Raw genomic sequence first — 16,184 nt, 5'->3', positions numbered from 1 at the left:
CATGTATTTTGCAGCCTAAAACTGTTATTAATATCAATTTTGTTAGATTTTTGTCAGATCATAGACAATTATGCGTGAAGGATTGAGAGGTTTGGACATGTTTCTTGACGTTTTGCGTTCGTCCTGTACAACGATAAAACAGGAGAGCAGCATGCCACAGAAAACACCTTACCATCCGATCTGGCAGGTGAGCACAAAGACAGGGGAGATAAGAGACATGATTAATATATGATGAGACATACAGTGTTAGTTCAGTGGAAATCGGCTGTAAATTAGACAGTTTACTCAAGCAGATAAGAGGCAAACTTTGCCCCGGGGCAAATGCCTTTTTCTTTAGTTAGATAGATTGTACTGAGGCAGCAAGAAAAGATCCCAGCATCAACAAGGCCGTCTGTTATGGCTCTCGTCTTAGCAACCGTGTACCTGCTCATGCATGATGCTGGACAGTTCCCGGGTCAGATCCTTGTAGTTGGCCTTCATCTCATCGTGATACTCCTGCTGGTCCTCCTTGATCAGCCGCTCATTCACACCTAGACCCTGACCACAGGCGTCCACAAACTGCCTGAAGTCAGACACACAAACACTTCGTTGCCATGAAAGGCGAAAACACAGCTGTGGATGATTTAACATAATGCATGCGTGCGAAATAAACAAGGAATAAATAATAACAAAAATAAAAAAACATTACATAACACCCTGCAACTAACAATTACTTTCGTTGGCGACTAATCCAGTATTTTTTCAATGAGTCGACTAATTGTGATTACCTTTGTTTGGACCTATTTTGAATTTCTGTTTAACCTAAAGTTGCTTAAATCATCCCGCTGTGATACTCGGACACCATAGACTATTAAACAAGTATGTTATGACAATGACACATAATCCAGGAACATGTATCAACCCAGTGAAGCATGAAGCACAAAACAATTGACAGAGAGATCCAGTTCTTTAAAACTGAGGTCTTTACTGGTCTTTGAGAAGAATTTTAATCATCAATATTTATATATGTATCTCATATGAAATATCTGATCAACATCCACATCAAAAGGTCTTATTTGAATAATAATCTAAAACGATGTGTTCAGTGTCGCTCCCTAGTTCAGTTCTGGCTGTTAGCTCGAGGGTGTGTGGCGTCACAGACCAAACACGGAACGCTCTTTCATCATTCTACCACGGAGTCGAAGGGGTTTGCTCATCCTCAGAGTCAGACCTCAGTCAGGAACCAATTGAAGGAACAGAAATTAACATATCTTAATGATCCCAGAGAATGTGATAATTTTGCATTGCTTCTCAATAAAAACCAGTTCTCGAGGCCCATCCTGCCGCCCATGTGTTTTTACACCAACAGCAACATGACACATCGACGCGCAGATTTTGACGTCGTCAAAATCTTATTGTCAACGTTATTGATGTCAACTAATCGTGGCTGCCCTATAACACACAAAAATTAAGATACTTTAAAAAGCAAAAAAATAAGTCCTCTACTCCAAGCCCATTGCTAAAATAGGTTGCTACAATAAACAAAGAAGCTCTGACGTGTTTAGCCAGGCAACACCAGACCAAATAGTTTCTGTGGACCTTCTCAATGCATGTGATTTTCTCGACCATGAGGAAACACATCTTTCAACCAGGTTAAGAACCGATGATATTGTAGTAAAATATTGAGCTTCTTTTTAAACAATACGATCCAATTCAATTTCACCATTCTTCCAAAGTATCTCATGAGACTTGCCAGTCCACAACTCACACCTTTGACTTTACCTGAAGACTTCTTTTAGCTGCTTGACCTTGTTGTCAGGATACTTCTTGGCACTGCTGTCATCTAAGAATGCTCTGGCGTAAGCGAGAGGGCCAGCGTTTACCTGCAGATTTAGGCATCAATATGAGCCACAGGAAGATGTTTTTCTGGAAGTGGCGTGGTTGTGACGTGTACCTGAACACTGATGCTGCCCTGCAGCTTCAGCTGGAGGCGGATCATATCCACCTCAGAGGCCGAGCACAGCAGTCGCAGCTCGGCCACCTTAGCGCTCATCTCATCTATGGCCACCTCAATGGGGCTGAGGTCCGTCTGGTGCTGGTACATCACTGCGATGCGCTTCTTCACATATGGGAAACAGTGGGTGGCTGTGAGGAATACACAAGGGCGTAGGCCACTATTTAAATATTTATCGGCACATTTCCTCACTACACTCCAGAGTACAAGTTTATGGAACTTCTTGAACTCCACATAACTTCAAACGCATATGAAGTTAGAGTTGGTGCGCTGGTCACGTCTGGAGATGGGGATGATGCAACAATCTCCCAGCGCTGTGTACATTAAACCCACCAATGTTAATGATCAACGCAATTAAATAATTCCACACCACTCAACGTGATAAAAAATAGGAGGGGACGACAGCTGAACTTTGGGATGAAGAGCCTTATCAGCAGAGCAGGTGGCAGATGCTAACATGAGTGGAACTGACAGACAGAAGGTCATTTTGTGCTGCTGAACACCTCTGCTGTGATAAGGCTTGAATGATAAGCTGGTTTACAGCTCACAAGCTATCGATCACGTTTGTCCCTCCAGCCTCGCTGTCGGGATTGAAATCTGATCATTTTGACACCTACTCGTCAGAATGGTACGCCTTTTGCACTGCTCTTCCACGCCTCCCTGTTTTTTGCCTGACACGGTGAACGGTGTCTCAAAGACAAAACGCCGGATGTTGTGGCTCTTCTCAAAGTCCGTCTTCCGGTCCTCCAGCTCTTTGTCGTCCAGGTACGGCGTGACGTGCGTCACCTGGATGTAGGCGTACTTCGAGTCCAGATCCTTTGGGTTCACCTGAGGGTGGAGGCAGTTGAACACAGAAATAACTCCTTGCAATAAAATGAAAATAATCCATGTATTAACAAGGAATAATTTTTCATTTTTCTTAGATGACAATCTGGTTCAATGTGAACTGCACAGGTCCAAATGCAGTATCACTTCCAAGGTTGGTACAGTGCCGAAAATGTTTGTTGTTGTTGTGTTTTGGCTCCCAGCATCAGTTTACAGCCCTCTGTGTAAAATAACTCCATAATGCTTGGTGCCATTTAAACACAAAACAAGTGCTCCCTCATGTATGGCATGCACATGTATGTTTACGGTTTAAAAAATAAAAATAAAAAATGCATGTAGCAACAGGTGACGTGTATAGACCTACAATATCTGATATTGATATTACAAGTGGTTACAGTAATGCAGCCGACGACTAGGGGTTTTGTACTAAGCTTGTACTAAACAGGTTAGCTACAATTTAGAAAGACAATAAATATAATGTTATATAATATTAATTATATTAAATAAGGCTGAACTGGGAAAAATTTCACATCTCGATATCGATTGCCAGATATTTCGATATCGAGACAATACAGGACGTCCAAGATCAGTTGACAAGTAGCGATGATGTCGACAAACCAAATACTACAGACTGAATTCATTTCTTTAAAATGTAGTTTTTCTCTCAGAACTGCCACTGCACAGTCCGCTGTCTTGTCTGTATTTCAGTACATGACTCGCATGCACATTTGCCGTAATGAAGGTCTCACCTCACGTGTCCGTGAAGTAGCAGGCATATGTGCGACAAAGGCGTTCTTCACTGATTTTGGAAGGGGACAACAGTCTTTTATCGTTTGTTTGCGCACGTGTCAGCGCGCTCCTGTGAAGTGCTCCAGCCAATGACAACCAGGTGGTAGCTGCACATTGTAGGGCAGTGACGTTTGTAGATGCCTCAGCTGAACATTGCATGATGAGCCGGAAAAGATTTGATATCGTAGTTTTTGTGATGTTAATATCATGAATGTTATATGTCTCATATATAGATACAATAACAATATATCGTTCAGCCCTAATATTATATTATATTATATATATAATATAAAAAGTGAGCCTAGATGAGGATGCAACTTGTGATTCCAGAGCTGACAGGAAACTGCCACTTTGGCTGAGGATTTCACTGAGGAGGATGGATGTTAGCAAGCACAAGCTCTGATACCAAATTTGAAACTGTTTTCTCACCCTGCCAGAGTCCTGGATGATCTTGACATTTTCCTGGCCGAACTTGTCAGAATAAAGCTTCAGGAGACGCTGGGAGATCTCAGACAGTGGGGTAAACTTTGGCTCCTTATAGATATATTCCTTTCCATCTTCGTCTTCAAAAAAACCCTGTAGATGGGCAGGGGTCAGTCATGAGGTCAGACTTTATTTACCAAGCTATGAAGTCCTTTGACAAGCAGGACTGCAATATTAACTTATGTAGAGTTTACAGTGTACAACAGCCTAGTTCCAAGATAAAAATCATTGAAAGACCTTTTGAAATTAAATATATAGATCCAGTAATATAATAAAAAACATTTTGTGATTGACACCTTTTAATACATCAGCAACTGTCAAAAAACTTGAATGAAAACTGATGTTGTAACACATTATTTGTGTTTGTTTACATACACATTTGTGACAACAAACAACACCAACATTTACAGATAAACTACACTAAAGACTGCACACCAACACACAACAATGACCTGCACACACTTACCGCAGCCTTGGATGTCAAAGAAAAGAGGAGAGAAAAACACATTTTAAAAGAATGTAGGTGTTGAACTCCAGGTTGTTAAATATGTTCATGCTCTTGTTTATCTTGTAGCAGGATCCATGCTCACTACATCTGGTCAACCTACCTGTCCAAAAAACGCCACTCGAAAGAAAGTGCCCAGCAGCCGCTTTCCGGAGTGCATCACCTCCATCACTTTAGTGTACGCTCGATGCAGCGTGTCGTACAGGTGTGTCAGTTTCTGAAGGGCATCAGGAAGAATCAAACACTTCAATCAAACAACTCTGTACCCTCAGTAGTGATGGGTGGATGAGGCATCATGATACAGTGTTGCAGGGTTGAAACGGTGTCCTAAATTTCAGAGGCCACTAGATGGCGCTCTTGGTTTAGAAATCATGGTTTCATTGAATTAGTTGCTTAAGTCCGAACATTTTACAGCAGACAGCGCCACCTGGTGGCCTCTGCAAATCAGGACACTGTTTCATGAAACCTCATCGACCGTCATTAATCATAATAATAATAATAATCATCATTTTTACAGCGTGTACACGTCGTAGTTGGTACCTGCCATCCAGATAAGATAAGTAAGTAAAATAAGTAAAATAACAAGGATACATGATGTGATGAATACATTAATCCGAACAATCGTTCTTAATTGTTACAGCTATCACAGAACTGGAATGTAAACTAAGCAAATTAATACTCCTGGTTGTTGTAAAAGGCTTCTTTAAAGAGCTTCATTCTTATGTTCAACTTCAGTTGGAACATTTAAACAATGGAAGTCACTGACAGATTACAATACAGTTGTTTAATTTTCTTATTTTTAACTTCATATTGTCACTCGGTAACACGCTCTCTGTTTGTGGATGGTGCCTTCATTTTCAATACACTTCCTGCGATCCACCTCACTTTTTAAATACCTCAAAATCCCGCCGCTGCTCATAGATCGGAATGATCAGCCGATAGACGTCAGCGATCAGCTCGTAACGCTCTGCCTTCCACAGGCCATCGGCGCACTCCTCCAGCAGCTCCATCAGCACCTCCTGAACCCAAAACAGATCTGTCGCTGATAAAACCCCCGAGTGCTGTTTCCAGCCGCGATACAAACACCTAAAGTCAGTTGTTTTATAACACTGTGCACAAAGTGGTTGCACTAGCTTGACCACGACGGTGGACCACTATACCCTCAGTGAGCCAGAACTGAGGAAAAGTTAGGAGGCTAATAACATAAATGTGAGCCTATAGTGGTGAGTTTTTGGCAGAAATTTAAAGGCGGCGGTGCCTGTTGTGTTTGGGGTCTCCTCTGGAAGGCTGTTCCAGAGTGGAGGACCCTGTCAGAAAAGGCTCTGTCACCTCTAGATTTTAAGTCCTGTGTACTCTTCCAAATACACTTGTGAGAACAACCTTCGCCCTTCTGGAGTGTCCATGAGCAACCATGGCACTGACAGTCATGGCTTATTTATTATGGCCACATGTAAGGCCAAAGGCCACAATCTTCCAGCAGCATTTAAGTCCAAGAGATAAGAATTCAACCATAAGTGAAGTGACCTCATTAAAGTGAACGTCCTGCATCCCCACATCTTCCATCATGGCCGCCTCTTCATCAATGTTCGGAGTTATGACACGAAAAGCCGAGCAGCCTTGTCTGAACATTCCTGAATGAAAATAGAGGACAAAAAAACAATAAAAGTAATGTTACAGTAAATGCTCAGCCATGTACCTATTCACTCTAGTGGAGGATCAAACGTGTGCAGGTCATGGCTCATACAGCGATATGGAGAGCTATAATGGTAAATGTTAATGGACTAATATATTCTTTTGGTGATTGAAAGCTCCAGCACAGTAAACATTAAACCATGAATGGTGTGAAAGTGCATTGTAAAAGAAGAAGGGAACAAACAATTGATAAACACTTGGACCTGTTTGTGAACCCTCCACTGCCTTGTTACATAACCGATCCTTGTCAGATTGTAAGCTGAATATCCGGTGCTGCTGCCTTTTAAGAGAGATGTTATCTTGCTGATTTAGTGGTGGAGGGCGGTTTACAGGAAGGAACGGAGCGACCCTTGGACATTTCCTCTCAGATGGCACATCATACTCTATGGTCACTTGGGTGTCGGTGACCAATGGTTTTATGGTTTCCTTTAACATAGGGTGCATTAAAACCGTTGAGTTACGTCAGCCACGAAGACGTAAACTCCAGTTTGTTCAACAAGCTAAGTGCTCCCATGAAAGTGCTGATCGGCAAAACAATCTGATCTCCTTCTGAAGAAGCCCTGAACTGTGCGACTTCATCTCTCTCCTCTGAGGTGGAGTGAATGATTAAAAGATGAAGACAGAGGAAAAAAAAACAACTACTGCCTTTTGCATTATGTAACAGAATATTTTGCAATTTAGGTCATAAATGCAAACACGCACCACCGTTCACGACCCGCTGATACATTTCACCCAGACTCACCTTTCCTCCACAGGTACTCGGAGACCAGCGCTGCAACATGCACATAGCACATGGCTGCCTGCAGGGGGCGCACAGAAGACCAACAAAGTGAAGGGAGTTTTCATGAAAGTACACAGATATGAAAGAGCACCTCGGACAGGTCCCCGTTCTTGTTGTGGATGCGCGCCATGCTGTCCAACCAGGTCTTCCGAAGCTCCGGCGTGCTGGTGTAGGACTTTGCCAAACTATACTGGAGGTCCACCAACATCTCCGGGTCATTCTCATGCTCCTTCATCTGCTCTGTGGCCATCAGCACCGTTCGGATGCGCTTGGTCAAGTCCTTCACATCTGATGAGAACACTGTGTGCTGGAAGGACAGAAATAATCATCAAATATTGAGCCCAGTGAGATTAGTGCCAGAGGAGAAATCACCTTGATGTTCTTATCACTGTTGGCACAGTTGTTGATGATGGACAGCGACTGCTGGAAGCGTGTTCCCCCGATACCAATCACATCAGCTATGAGCTGACTCACTGCAATGACCACCTGAGTCACGCAAGAATGAAGGAGACACCTATGAACAACGTTAACAAACAAACAAACTGGAAAGCAAAGAATACCTGCAGGTGTGTTCTCACGAAAGACTTTCGACCAGTGTAGTCAAAGTTGCTCTTCATAAGGAAGTAGAGAAGATGGGCGGCGTCGCCGCGGATCGAACTCAGCTTGGAGTTGCAACATTTGAGGATTTCGTAGCACAGAGAGGCACACATGTCAGCACGGCCGTCAAAGAACGTGCAGGGAAACTGGAGGAAACAGAGAGAGAAAGGTTCATTAAATATGCATTATAATAGAAAAGTATTATCATTGGAAACTATATTTGACTATATCAAACAGAATTTAGGAGAAAAAATATCACATTTCATTCTCCAAACAGATTTGTTTTGCATGTTTGAGGGTTATACAAATCACAGTTTAGTTAAAGGTAAGCTTGAAAAATGGTTTTAGCAAACAGAAGTTTTGAAATCGAAGATCAGCCCGCCCCCAAAACCAAGCCCGAGATACCCAGCATCAGATGATGCTTCATTTTTACTCACTGAGAACAAATAGGAAAAATGGCAAGTGAGTTTAATAGACACATCATTATCCAATCATTTTGAACAGTATTGGGCTCCACAAGTGACTAAAATGTTACATTTTTGAGTCCTGGGTGTGAAGGGGACTATACTTAATAAGGTCCAGGAAAAGTGATTTTACCCAACCTTTCAGCAAACTTTCGGACACATGGCATGTAAATAATGACAATGAATCAGGTCACAATCTGCTGTGCTTGTCACACGTTTCAAGTTTTTGGAAGGGGTGAGGAACACAAGGGCACCTTGTAGATGAAGGTCCTGAGTGAGGTGAAAACCTGCTTGAGTGCAGCCTCAGACTGTGGGATCTGTAGGAAGCACAAGTGCACCTGGAACACTTTCTTCATCAGCGGGTTGTGTCCAAGGTCTGAATTCAACTGAGTCTGGAGTCAAGTGAAGACAAGAACACTTATCGTTTCAGCCAAATTCGGTATCAGGCTGAGATCTGTGATGATACCTTGAACCCCATGATGAAGATGCTGAGTGTGTCCAGCACAGTCAGGCAAACTTCAGTGGACACGTTGGCCTCCAGCAGACACTGGCTGCTCACGTCTGCGTCTGTGTGTGAGTACACTAAAACAGGAGCAGAGTGAGTGATCTCATGTGCTCTAATGAAAGGGGCCACATGTTTCCATGGTTTACTCTGGCTGTGGGAGATAACAGTTAATTAATGTCACACACAGGCCATATCCCAGTTACAGTTTGTCACACCCACTCAAACCTGCTGATGCTGGCAGGTAGGATGCAGCTGTGCTCAGGGTCAATAATTCAAGACTATTAATTACACAGCAATTCTGAAGTCATTAGCCTTTTACTGCAGCGTGGGATGTATTTATGCAAGATTATCTCGAGAAAAATGTGAAGTGCTTCTCGGGGTGAAGCAGGAATAGTCGTACAATTTTTATAAGAGTATAAAAAAATAGCTGGAACAATCATAAAACAAAATAACATGACACAACAACTGTTATAGCAAGAAAGAAGAGGAGGCAATTCTTCAAAAGTAGATTTTACGGAGAGATGTGACTTGAAACAGTGGCCTTTTTTCAGAGCCCACTAGATGGCACTCTCTGCTGTAAAATCTTTGGATTTGAACAACCTTTTAGATCACAGGTGTCAAACTGAATCCCAAAAGGGTCATGTGGGTGCAGGTTTTCTGCACAACCAGACACCTGGTCTGAAGGGTGCGAACAGTTGTTTGAGTGCTGTTTGCTTCAGCTGACACCTGAACAAAAGCATGTACCCACATGGCCCTATTGGGATTAAGTTTGACATCCTATAGTTTTTAAACCAAGAGCACCATCTGGTGGGCCCCGAAAATAAAGACAGTGTTTCATGAAACCTCAGCAGCCCATCGCTATTGGCGGGTACGTTAATGAGTTTAAAGAATTGAAATTTGACTGAAGAACAGTTAGTCACACAATCATGAACAATGGAACCGCCAGATGTCATATACCCTCTTGTGTACCAACAATAAGAGCAAAAAAAAAAAAAACTTCAACCAGCACTAACACAATGAAAATGATTTAATGGGAGAAAATCACTCAATAATGATCCAGATTTAAAAAGTTCATATGGAAAGTTTATCCAAATTCCCTCTCATCATGTTGCACAAATGCTTAGCTCACATTTTGTAAATAAGAATCTAGTCTTAAAATATAACTGCAATTATACACATCAAATGCCAAATATTGGAGGAAAAAGACGTTTGTTTTTTTTTAAGGCCAGTGCAAAAAGATGGCGACTTTCAGGCAGACATACCATTGTTGAATGTGTGTGCATTCTCTATAGCTCCCAGCTGTAAGCGTGCGTGAAGAATTCCCGCCCTGTTACGAGACACAGGCAGAGTCAGAGACTTCCTGTCTGGAGCCACAGGCCCCTCATGACTCCTGTTAGGAGAGAAAAAAAACATACTGTTATGGCCCCAAGTGGTGTGGCTAACAGTGGGCGAGACACAGCAGGATCACTGCTGAAATAAAAACTGAATAAAGCCTGAGACAATTCGGGAAGTATTGACGACACAAAGCAGCATCATGCACTGAGGTGGGAAACTTACCCATGCAGGAGAGAAGCATTAGCCATAAAACGTCAGCAGCATTATTGATGAGAGATCAAGGCAAAAGCAAAGGGTTAAAGGAAGTGGAGCTTTTCGTATCCAGCCAGATGTAAGTAAATTAACTGTTGAATTCATTGAATTAAAATAAGTAAATTCACTCAGTACCTGGCGATGAATCTCTTTCCCATGTATCTGAACTGATGAAGACAAACTCTGCAAGATGAGAAAAAAACTCAGCAGCTGGAACCTTGTACTAACCCTTAAACGGCATGCATCTAATAGCTTGTACATGTACATTGAATGTTCCTGCTCTTACTCTATTAAAGTGAAGAAGTCCATTAGCTCGGAGGGAGCCGCCTTGTTCCAATAGGCAAATAAGGCCTCTGTTACAGATGCAGGGATTTAAAGAAAAGTTAAATAAAGGTCAAAGTTTTCATTCTAGGCACGGGCAGAGACTCCCTCACCCTCTGACATGCTTTTAAGGATATGCAGGAAGCACATGAGCAGGTTCTTCACTTCGTCTCGATCCAACTTGTCACAACGCAGCAAAGTGCTGCCCAGAGCTGAAGCGCACTGGCTCTGAACAAGAGGGAGAAAAGACATTCAAAAGACTGATAAAAAGGACTTCAAGGAGATTTTAAAAAGCCACGCTTAGAACCCAAACTTGAAGATTGGAAATGTCAGAAATGCTGGCGACTTGGAGATAGTCACGCTTGTTCAGAGAAACACAGCTGAGAGAGCTAAATCACACACTGTCAAAGAAAACACACTGCCACTGTTGGACACACAAAGCACCGTGGCAAGTTCAGTTGTATTGTACTGATATCTGCAAACTAGGACTGACAGAAGCTTTACAGCTGCGTGACATCAACCTCACGCCATTAAGAAATTGGTCTGCTGTTTGCTAGATTTCACACAATGCAATGTTGGAGAGTAGAAAGGAAAACTAAGAACTGGAATACTTGAATGTTCTCCTCAGTGAGAAGGTCTGCTCTGTGAGGATCACTATTGGGACCACTCGGCAAAGCTTTAGAGAGGAGGGAGAAGTCCATGGTGGCCCGCTTGGCCGTACGGTTCTGGGGTGTGACTCGGTCCCCGGAGTCCAGCGGCAGAGGAGGCACATTGACAGAGTGCCGTCTAAACTTCTCCTTAATTTGACTGCTTATTGAGGGGGTGGATGAGGTGAGGGGCCTCTACAGGAGGTGTCACATTCAATGACATTTGGTTAAACAATACATAAGCATTTAAGCAAATCAACACTTTCTGCCGTACCTTTTCAAACGAGTTTCTCTTGTCACTGGTCTTGTCCAGCAGGCTGTTTCCAGAATCGGTGGAGACCAGAGAACCTCTGGAGTCAGCGTGCTGGACGGCACTGACATTGGGAGTAGAGCTGTGAGGGGAAGCTGAGGGAAAAGAGGAATTCACTTGGATGTCATTAAAAACGGAGCACACAAGACCCGAATAAAATAGCAATCACCTGTTCCCGATATGACTCCAAACACATCCTTGTGCAGAGCACTTTCGATACAGCTTCCGGGTTTCTGAGGAGTCATCATGCAGTTGGTTGCCAGCAACTCCTCCCTCATATTCTGGTGAAATCAGGAGCATGTCAGTAAGCGTTTACAGGCGCAGTTTGTTTCACAAGCACACGGTGTCATCTTTACATTGTTGTTGATCAGAGGCACTGAGTCCTTTATGTCCAGTCTGTAGACGTTCTCTTGGAGGAGGCCGAACAGTGGGAGGTAGAGGGTGGCTAGCCGTGCTTGCTGACTCTGGAATTCAAATATTTTGTTACCATAAAGCAACATCACTATGATTTTAAAAATGGCTTCATAGCGTTTTTTTGAGTTGGTGTCACACATTCTGCACAGCTCATAACAATCAACTGCAATAGTTGACCAGACAGGCATGTTTTAAACCTTCAGCTAGATGACATGCAGAGTAGCACTCGCCTTGGCGCCATAGCGATCATCAAATGTGTGTTTTATCATCAGCCCTTTGAGAACTTGGATGGCAATCTGACGAATGTCTCTGAATTCCTGAAGGGCACCGCCCACCTCCCTCAGCAAGAGACCCACCAGAAAGTGGTTTCGACAAAAGTCATCAGTCAGGGAGTAGTCCAGCTGAAGATCTGCAGGGGGCACCATCAGAAAACACACTCAGACTGCAGAGTGATGGTCGACACTGGAGTGGCGGTGACTTCCCCTCACCTTGGAACCTCTGTATTCTGCCTTTGCCAAAGGGCATGGGGAGATTCAGGGGGATGTAGTGCTCATGGTTGGAAACCACTCGCAGAAATTCAAACTTGAACTCATATAAGGTCTAGCAGAGACATAAGAGGAAATTTATATTGACAAGAAAATAGGTTTGTTAGTCAAATCAATTTGAAAACCTTGGGGTCTCCAGGCATGAAGCAGTTCATGTAATTGTTGATCTGCTTAAAAACGAATCCTCTGTCCATGAAGGTGAAGCAGCGCTAAATGTCAAAACATACAAACAATCAATTGTCGTGAAATGTATTGCCGCATTACAGGTCCAGCGAGTCGAGCCAACCTTGATGAAAAATGCCAGGCTGTGGTTGGCATTGCGAGCAGCATCCAGATTGTCTTTGTATTTCTGGGTGATGTGCGGCATCAGCATGTTGACCAATGTTTCCACCGCATGGTAGAAGGAGGCACAGAAGCGCTGATGCCTGGAGAACTGGGTGGAGACAACACCGTGTGAAGATGCCATAGTAGCTAGCACAAATATTCTACAGCAGCTACCTTGACTTTTCCACTCTCCATGAGAAAATGAGCCATTGACTTGACCAAAGCTTCAAAAAAGTACCAGGAGTGCTGTAACAGAAATGAAAGGTCGCTGCAGTTGCATTTAAACGTGTGAAGAATGAGGAAACCAAACCTCTGTGAACATATATCCAAGTTACAGATCATGATCTTCCCACAACTTGTCTGAAACTTAGTACTGTATAACAACTAAAGCTGCCATTTATTTATTTGACATTTTTATGAGGCATGTTTATTCCCACGATAAATGAGGACAATGACCTGCAGTCATCCAACGGTACTTTTTCGTCATGGTTTTAATATGGTTTAATTTTGTTAGCTTCCTCCCTTGCACCTCCCTTCTGTGTTTTCTGCCTTCACAGTATCTTCTGTTATTGCTTCTTCGTTCTCTCTCTTTCAGCAGTCCATGCATCCTAACCTCTACAAGCATCTTACAGCAGTTTGATCTTGGGCTGTGTATTGGCAGGTATCTTCTGATACCCGATACATATCCCGATACAGGAGTGGTGATACAATACATTGCGATTTATTGGGATACTGTAAGTTTAAATATGTTAACAGCATTACATGCATTATTATGTGCATGAAAACAAGTTTATTGCTGTGAAGTCCACTGAGGCTTGCAGTTAAATTTCACAGTCCAACAGTGGAATGAACAGCTCCCTTGACCAACAAAATAACCCCAGTGCACAGAAGGAAAATGTTATTCATATTAAACATGTCACAAATGCAGCAGCATATCCAACTGTCTATGTATTAAATATCAACATAGTCGACTTAAAATATTGACACTTTCGCATAATCAAGTATTTATCAATCAAGTATAATAGAGCTGAGTTTTCACACCCCTAGTTTGATCTCTGTATCTCGTTCTAAATAAGTGTTCTAACCACCATATTAGTTTCTGTTTCTGCTTTGTATTCCTCTGGATCAGTTGTATGTTTGACTGACATGTCTGTTGTTCTGGAGGCACTTCTGTTTTATACACGAGTGTGTCGACTGCAGTGTTTTCATTCAATTTCAGTGTTTATTTTCTGATAGTCCTCTGTTTCAGATTTCTTAACTTGGTTTCAATCAAGTATGTTTTTCTCTGGTTGATGGTGATACTCCAGTATTGAGCCCAAATATAAATTTCACCAGTACCAAATGTGCACATGGCTACTTAATGTAGTGATTTATTGATGCATTTGGCTGGTTGGATGAACTACCATGGCTGTGATGGTCTGTCTTTATTATAGCACAGCTTTAGCTAAGCATATAACATGAATTATACAGGAAAAATAAGTGTCAGGCAATAACATTAGGCAAATTGAGCAGCTCGACAGGGGTATGCTCTGGTTCAACACTTTTCCAGTTTATTTACTGTTTACTATATATTATTTTATTTATTTACATTAAATAATATCAACCTCCTCAGAATGAAGACAGCTCTGTGTAAAGAAGAACAAATCTTTTTTTTCCTCTTAAGTGGATGAGAAGGAAGGCCTTATCGCAAACACCCTGTAAATAATTCTATCCGATTGAACACGAAATCTCACGTATGCTGACAATATATTGTTATTTCTGTCAGATCCTAAGGATAAGGTTACTCATTGAATAATGAAAAGTATTGGAGTATAAGGTTAAATGTATGATCAACTGCTAACTCTGCTGTGGAGAAACTTATTCTCTACCTCTGCACGGATAGAATCTTTAAGTGTAGAGAAGGTTTTTCACAAAACAAGTAGGGGTTTAAAATATTAGAACAAAAAAAGCAAATGAATTCAGCGGATTGATGGACATCCCAACTTACCTTCAGCAGCTTGTTGCTGGTTAGAAAGTCAGTGGAAGGCTTCAGAATGGCAGTCATGGCCTTTGCCAGCTCCTCATGAACTGTTTTAACTTCAGTGGAGGAGTAAGGCTCAGGCTTCAAGACAAACTGTGATGAAAGCAACAAAGGGAACTCAAAATGACACGTCTTGTCAGAAGAAAAAGGGAATTTGTGAACAGAATGGACGATATTAGCACCTTGACGTAAGACCTTAGATAATGTTCTAGGCCCTCCTCGTGGCACTGGGCCACTACATGAACCATCACCCTGTAGAGGAGATCATAGTTTGAAAGGGAATAGCAGAGCAGAAACCAACTAGATTTATGTCTTCACAAGCGTCCCATTTATACATTCCCTACAGAGCCTCAAAGTCGGCACACACAGAAGAGACAGTAGGAAGAATAGGTCAATGTGGAAAAGACCCAGCAGAGGTGGGAATCAGACAAGAAAGATTTGTCTTTTTAAAATGAATTATGAAAGAATGAATGCAAAAAACTGTTAGGAAGAAATGGAGGAGACATTTCAAACGATTTTGTTGGTGCCTTGCCTTGTAACATTGACAGCCACATCCTCATTCGTGGCTCTTGTTAGAACACAGAAGAGCTGATTTAGGATGGTGGGAAGGAAGTTCACCATCACATGGCCCTCCATTGCATGGAGACTCTGGAAGCACAGACATCGAGCAATAAAGGCAGCACTGCAGTCGTGGCAGGAATGTGGTGGGGGTTTCTTTTTAGAACTTGAATATAGATGCATCAGTACCTTCAGAAATTTCACCAGTCCGCCTTCTGCTGCTTGTTCTGACATCTCCATGTTTTGACAGTGGTGGAAGAAGTTATGCAAGTGCTGATCCTGAAGGAAAACAAATTATATTTGAATGTTCTGTTTCCATCTGCACTTCATTTTTCCACCCATAGAGGGCAGTCACGCCAATAAGATACATATCTAAAGTTGAATTGATGGTGATAAATGAATAACTGATGTGATTATGATTTGGTATTAATAAATACAATATTGGAATTCACATTTTTATATCAGTATTCTAAAGTATAAGACATGTAATCTACAGTTCAGGCAAGCCAGGTAAGTTTGGAATCATTTGGAATAACTGACATTTGTCAAAAAGATGGACTAAAAGAGAATAGCGGGCGACATTTCACTTTCGGGGGCTCAATGTTTCACACACCTGTGTGTAGACAGTTGAAACTAGATGCGTCGAGACTTTGAATAATGCTTTCCCTCCATCCACCCATTTGATTTCCGGGCTTGAATGCTGTAATGGAAAATGTCACATTTAAATGGATAATACAAGTTTGAGACAAAAGGAAATTCTTCACTATACACTTTGGCAAACTTGTTATGATGATGCAACTTGCTGATATGTAAATCAAACCTCT

The 16,184-nt window shown here is 42.1% G+C and overlaps 1 protein-coding gene across 7 annotated transcripts in view; it reads right to left on the bottom strand.

The window, feature by feature from the left end:
- dock9b (dedicator of cytokinesis 9b) overlaps nt 1-16,184 on the bottom strand; it is a 50,243-nt gene that overhangs the window by 2,341 nt on the left and 31,718 nt on the right. For 3 of the 7 annotated variants that reach the window (XM_053866898.1, XM_053866770.1, XM_053866911.1), the window contains exons 21-51: nt 15,974-16,060; nt 15,550-15,639; nt 15,335-15,450; nt 14,985-15,054; nt 14,770-14,895; nt 12,957-13,028; nt 12,745-12,891; nt 12,584-12,667; nt 12,402-12,513; nt 12,144-12,322; nt 11,856-11,963; nt 11,669-11,780; nt 11,464-11,594; nt 10,656-10,770; nt 10,508-10,574; nt 10,357-10,404; nt 9,897-9,961; nt 8,596-8,711; nt 8,384-8,521; nt 7,629-7,811; nt 7,441-7,554; nt 7,160-7,375; nt 7,030-7,087; nt 6,120-6,226; nt 5,492-5,614; nt 4,699-4,812; nt 4,037-4,183; nt 2,611-2,821; nt 1,934-2,124; nt 1,762-1,862; nt 424-562 (exon numbers count right to left, since the gene is read on the bottom strand). In XM_053866898.1, the coding sequence (XP_053722873.1) occupies nt 424-562; nt 1,762-1,862; nt 1,934-2,124; nt 2,611-2,821; nt 4,037-4,183; nt 4,699-4,812; nt 5,492-5,614; nt 6,120-6,226; nt 7,030-7,087; nt 7,160-7,375; nt 7,441-7,554; nt 7,629-7,811; nt 8,384-8,521; nt 8,596-8,711; nt 9,897-9,961; nt 10,357-10,404; nt 10,508-10,574; nt 10,656-10,770; nt 11,464-11,594; nt 11,669-11,780; nt 11,856-11,963; nt 12,144-12,322; nt 12,402-12,513; nt 12,584-12,667; nt 12,745-12,891; nt 12,957-13,028; nt 14,770-14,895; nt 14,985-15,054; nt 15,335-15,450; nt 15,550-15,639; nt 15,974-16,060 (3,687 nt within the window). The other 4 variants (XM_053866688.1, XM_053866888.1, XR_008414619.1 and 1 more) reach the window with 3 other exon arrangements.

The sequence above is a fragment of the Synchiropus splendidus genome, chromosome 1 (genome assembly GCF_027744825.2).
Source record: "Synchiropus splendidus isolate RoL2022-P1 chromosome 1, RoL_Sspl_1.0, whole genome shotgun sequence".
In the NCBI taxonomy this organism is placed as follows: Eukaryota; Metazoa; Chordata; class Actinopteri; order Syngnathiformes; family Callionymidae; genus Synchiropus; species Synchiropus splendidus.
This window is presented reverse-complemented; position numbering and strand designations above follow the sequence as displayed.